The sequence below is a fragment of the Scylla paramamosain genome, chromosome 7 (genome assembly GCF_035594125.1).
Source record: "Scylla paramamosain isolate STU-SP2022 chromosome 7, ASM3559412v1, whole genome shotgun sequence".
Classification (NCBI taxonomy): Eukaryota; Metazoa; Arthropoda; class Malacostraca; order Decapoda; family Portunidae; genus Scylla; species Scylla paramamosain.
The window spans coordinates 25,457,104-25,462,960 of record NC_087157.1 but is presented as its reverse complement, the minus strand read 5'-3'; the positions used below and the strand labels follow the sequence as shown (position 1 = coordinate 25,462,960).

The window sequence follows — 5,857 nt, the reverse complement described above, 5'->3', positions numbered from 1 at the left end:
CCTACGCCCTGTGAGCTTGGATATTAATTTGCTTTCAGTGACTCGCTCTTCACTCCACACTCACATTCACTCATTAACGCACTAATTGTTTCTCAGCGGCATTCTTTCTAATCTTAATAATGATATGATTCGAGTAATATTTAATTTATAGAGAAATAGGAATAAGATGCGTTAGCATTTTTTCATTAGTTTATTTCAAATTCTCACAAGGTAAGTTTTCGTCACTCACATTATACCAAGATTTCATAGGTTGTTCATGGAGAAATAATTGTGATTTAAATTTACTTGGATGAAGGTTGCATACATACAGACATTTACATTTAGTATGATATTGATTACATTCATACACCAAATATGTTATTATAATGTTTGTTGCTTCACACTGGTACGGCGTGAAGGTAAAACAGCTTCTTAAGAAATTAAATCATTCCCACTTCAAGCTCAAACTGATTAACTTTGATAACAAATAAGGAGCTGCCTCATGTGGTGTAATACTCAGGAGGCCGCGTGTCTTCATCCTTAACACCCACAACTCATGTCCCGCAGGTGGATGGCCTTGAAAGGCGCGTCACACAGAGCGGGTCGTATCTTGAGCTGCAGGCGCGTCACGTTCAGCTGTACCGAGTAGGGGCAGGTCAGTTCAATATGTTCCTTGTAAGTGCTGGTGGGGTTGAAGTACTTGCAGTTGTAGTACCACCAGCCGCCTCCTAGCATGTTCGCACAGTTACCTGAAACGAACCGTCACAAAACACGCGATTAACACAAGGATGATATTATATAAAAACTTCATTATCTACACAAAAATTAACAAATTTACATTTCAAAGATACGTGGTAATTACTGTATATTGAAGACATTTATTCTGAAAGTCTGACAGAAACACAGGTGATATGAAATTACAAGCATATCATACAAACAATCATATTTTGATCACCTCCAGTCTTAGTATGCGGTCATTTAGTGGAAGCTGTAATGAACTGGTGAGTGGCTTTACCTTGATGGTAAGAGTCGTAGTCCCGGTCAATACTGGTGAAGAATTTGTAGCTCCAGTACCGGAAACAATACCTGGTTTTGGGACTCCCGTTTTCCCTCCCGGCCAGAATCGCCTTGTACCTGTGGGCGGAAGGGAGGAACAGGTGAGGGATGGAGGAGGCAAGATGTGTTCCTTTCCTTCCTGAGCCGCAGGTGTGTCATCGCTGAATGGAAACTGTGCGTGGCTATAAAAGTTGCCATGGAAGAGAGATGTATTTCGTGTTTTATAGTGGTGCCTCATATTCATGTCACTGTGAACTGGCGTTGCATCTCGCTCCCTACTTTTCTTCTTCCGAGTCCACTTTTATGTTTTCGTATGTGGCGTGCTCTCGCTTAAGTTCCGTCGTTTCCAAGTCGAGGCGGACGGAGTACATGCGGCCGTAGGTCATGATGTGAAGCATTTCCAGACCTGGGGAGGGTTACACATGTTAAGAAAGAATGTAGCCACGTAAGGTGTACATATCAGGAAATAGGAAAGTAAAATTTAAAGGGTGCTGTTATCGGAATGCGTTCGGAATGCGTTAGTATGTGCCACACCAGTCCAGCCTGTTCGTGCCACACCTACAGCCACAATCACACACCCTGTTCATCCCACACTCACCCAGCCACGCTCACCAGCCACACCCACCTAAACAGTACTCGCTTTACCCTCCCAGCCCGTTCGTGCCACACCATTCCAGCCAAACACACCCACCCAATCCGTACCATCCCCGACTCTGCACACCCACTCAGCTACGCTCAGTCAGTCCGTCCCTGCCACATCCATTCAGCCACACCTACCCAACCAGTACTCCTCATAGGGGTCGCCGAAGCCTGCCTTGTATTCCTCCCACGTGCGGTTGAAGTCGAGCTGATCGGTCTGCCCTTGTCGCTTAAGGAACACTGTCCAACCACCGCCATCGGTCTCCATGTCGCACCACACCTGTATGGGCCCACTGCACGTGCATCTGGCAGGCAGCGGAGGCGTGAGAAGGGCGGAAATATCCTTTATATATTGTTTCGTTGTGTATATTTCTGGTTTGGGTTACTAGATTACCTGGTTTGTGTTTTAAATGGCGGTGTTGAAAGAATGGGGATAAATTAGAGAGTTCTTGGTATTCTATGGACTTTCAAATAAGTACTCACGTGAACGGGTAGATATAATACACCCCGCTGACCTTGACCCCAGCCATTAGGAGGTCTGCGCAGTCCGAGGGTCTGTACGAGTAGTGAGAGGTATTAGTACATACATCCACCCACCCACCCATCCACCCACCCACCTACCTGCCCATCTACCCACACAAACACACACACACACACACACACACACACACACACACAAAAAAAAAAAAAAAAAAAAAAAAAAAAGCTTTTCGTCCCATCAACTCCTCTCCTCTAACTGACTGTCTTCAGCCTCTCTCTCACCGCCGCAATGTTGAATATCTAGCTGTCTTCTACCGCTATTTTCATGCTAACTGCTCTTCTGATCTTGCTAACTGCATGCCTCCCCTCCTCCCGCGGCCTCGCTGCACAAGACTTTCTTCTTTCTCTCACCCCTATTCTGTCCACTTCTCTAACACAAGAGTTAACCAGTATTCTCAGTCATTCATCCCTTTCTCTGGTAAACTCTGGAACTCCCTGCCTGCTTCTGTATTTCCACCTTACTATGACTTGAATTCCTTCAAGAGGGAGGTTTCAAGGCACTTATTCATCAATTTTTGACCACTGCTTTGACCATTTTATGGGACTGGCATTTCAGTGGGCATATTTTTTATTGGATTTTTGTTGCCCTTGGCCAGTGTCCTTCCTACACACACAAAAAAAAAAACACACTTGGGCGAAGCTTTTATCATTATGATTCTCAAGCTTTTTCTCGAGTCGTGTAAGCAGCTTCACTTAAACTTTTTTTGATGAGTCCCCCACGTCTTCCCTTCCAATGCTCCTCTCTCTCTCTCTCTCTCTCTCTCTCTCTCTCTCTCTCTCTCTCTCTCTCTCTCTCTCTCTCTCTCTCTCTCTCTCTCTCACACACACACACACACACACACACACACACACACACACACACACACAAACTGATCTTTTCATGCATATTGTTATCATCATTCACGTTTACGATAAGAACTGTTAGAATGACTGGATAACAAAAATAGCTCTCATTACTTACAGTACTCGTATGTCATCGACATTCGGAGGAGATGAGGTTGTCCTGCGCGTGTGTGAAGAAAGAAAGGGTTTTGGTGTTAATTAAGTCGTATAACATCAATGAGGAAGACTGTTCTTTTAGGGAGTAAGGTGGTGAGGTTGAAATAACAAAATATTCTTTCATTGGCAGCAGTGATCATTGTAGTGGTGGTGGTAGTAGTAATAGTAGTAGTAGTAGTAGTAGTAGTACTCTAAAATTTCTGATTGGGGCAGAGCGAACTTGGTATTGTTCAATGCCTCATAAACTCAATTCCTCCATCTATCAACTTGACACAACCTTCCAGACAACTATCCCCTCTTCTTCAGTGACACTCAAGTGCCGTCCCTCTTCTACACTGAACATCCTCGGTCTGTCATTTTCTTATAATCTAAACTGGAAACTTCACATCTCATCTCTAGCTAAAACAGCTTCTATGAAGTTAGGTGTTCTGAGACGTCTCCGCCAGTTTTTCCCACGCCCCAGATGTTAACTCTGTACAAGGGCCTTATCCATCCATGTATGGAGTATGCTTCACATTTCTGGGGGGGTTTCACTCATACCGCTCTTTTAGACAGGGTGGAATCAAAAGCTTTTCGTCTCATCAACTCTTCTCCTTTAACTAACTGTCTTCAGCCTCTTTCTCATCACCGCAGTGTTGCATCTCTAGCTGTTTTCTACCGTTATTTTCATGCTAACTGCTCTTCTGACCTTGCTAACTGCATGCCTTCTCTCCTCCCTTGGCCTTGGTGCACAAGACTTTCTTCTTTCTCTCACTTCTGTTCTGTCCATTTCTCTAATGGAAGAGTTAACCAGTATTCTCAGTCATTCATCCCTTTCTCTGGTAAACTCTGGAACTCCCTGCCTGCTTCTGTATTTCTACCTTCCTATGACTTGAATTCCTTCAAGAGGGAGGTCTCAAGACACTTATCCTTCAATTTTTGACTATCGCTTCGAATCCTATTTGGGAACCGGCATCTCAGTGGGCCTTTTTCTTTTTTTTTCACTGGATTTTTGTTGCCCTTGGCCAGTGTCCTTTTTACATAAAAAAAGTAATAGTAGTAGTAATAGTAGTAGTAATGGTGGTGGTGGTAGTTGTTGTAGCAGTGACAGCGACAACGACGACGACGGCAACAAGCATCACCAACATCAACAACAACAACAACAACAACAACAACAACAACAACAACAACAACAACAACAGCGGCAACAGCAACAGCAACAACAACAACGACTAAAGGAAAATAACAACAAACACCATCAACACAACAAATAGCACCCACACAAAACACACTCTCTCCTATGACCTACCCCTCCTCAACAAAACCCAAACACCCCCGGCATAAATCAACACGGAACAGCTGCCATTGAGTTACGAATAAGTATCGGGCCTCCTGCAGTGCTAATCGCTGTATGGATGATGCTTACTCTCTTATCTGTCCCTATCCGATCACAGGGAGGATTACCAAGGACTTATATGTGAACTGAACATTACAGGCACTGCATTTCATTACACACTTACATCTCAGTGATAGTGGCGGTGGTGGCGGTGCTGGTAGCGGCAGTGGTGGTAGGCAAAGGTGTGGTTTCCGTCGATGTAGTACTCTCAGTGGTGCTTTCACTGTCTATTCCTGCGTCCGTGCTAAATTCGAGTGTCATATCGTTACTGAAAAAATTACTCCTCTCTTCCATTCGGTCCATGTCGATCTTGAGTTCGTGATGCGCCGCTTCCGCCCACCTGCCAGCCTCCGTCACCGCCAGGCACGCACACACAGACGCCCACAGCACCCTCATGGCGCACACACACGCTACAGCTTTGTCTGCGGGGTAATAAGCGTTTGAGAGCTGTATAGGAGTGTCTCTTAATGTTCCTGCTCACGGGAGGAGACGAAAGGAAAGGGAAGAAGAAAGTGGAATATGCAACTCTGGAATATTTGGATGGATTTTTTTCTTTTTCTTTTTATAACGGTAGTAGTGATAATGATGATGATGGTGATGATGATGATGATGATGATAACAATAATAATAATAATAATAATAATGCTAATAATAATAATAATAATAATAATAATAATAATAATAATAATAATAATAATAATAATAATAATAAAAATAATAATGATAATAATAACAATAATAATAATCGGGTTAACAAAATTATATATCGTCCAACTCTTACACAAAAAAAAATAAAATAAATAAATAAATAAATAAATACTCAAGATTAATTAGCTGCTTTACACTTCTGCGCTGCGACAATGAAGTCATATTATCTCAAACTATTTGAAACAGACCGTCTTTCCTTCGTCTCGTCATGAACTAAGCATACCCTCAATCTCTTCAAAATAGCTTTACCTTAGTCCTGGAGGGGAAGTGAAGGAGGCTGTGGCGCCTCTGTCTGTTCCAGAGTAAACTTTGAGACGGGTATTCCAAGTATTTATGGGCGAGGTTCTGTGCACCTGTGCACGTGCCGCCCCGGGAGTGGGAGGGGACGCCTGTCATAAGTGAGGGGCGTAAAAAAAAAAAAAATAAAAATAAAAATAATGGTAATAAAAAATGCGTCACCTTGTCATCCTTGAGTTATTGGTTCTGGTGATGCAAAGCTGAAGCGTTACAGGTGAGGTGAAGAATATGTTGTTCGTGAACAAGTAGGGGTCGTGGGTGTGC

General features: G+C 43.3%; 1 protein-coding gene across 2 annotated transcripts; it reads right to left on the bottom strand.

Moving 5' to 3' along the window:
- Positions 1-268: 268 nt before the first annotated feature.
- LOC135102260 (microfibril-associated glycoprotein 4-like) lies at positions 269-5,615 on the bottom strand. 2 transcript variants are annotated; one of them, XM_064007198.1, is made up of 8 exons: positions 5,546-5,615; positions 4,713-5,010; positions 3,176-3,217; positions 2,158-2,229; positions 1,813-1,979; positions 1,315-1,441; positions 995-1,113; positions 269-728 (listed from the first exon to the last, which is right to left on the bottom strand). In XM_064007198.1, the coding sequence occupies exons 2-8, from the start codon at positions 4,982-4,984 to the stop codon at positions 520-522; spliced, it is 1,008 nt and encodes a 335-aa protein (XP_063863268.1). In that variant the 5' UTR covers positions 4,985-5,010; positions 5,546-5,615; the 3' UTR covers positions 269-519. The 2 variants fall into 2 exon arrangements, with proteins under 2 accessions (XP_063863268.1, XP_063863269.1); XM_064007199.1 differs by having other exon boundaries at positions 1,813-1,967.
- Positions 5,616-5,857: the final 242 nt, after the last annotated feature.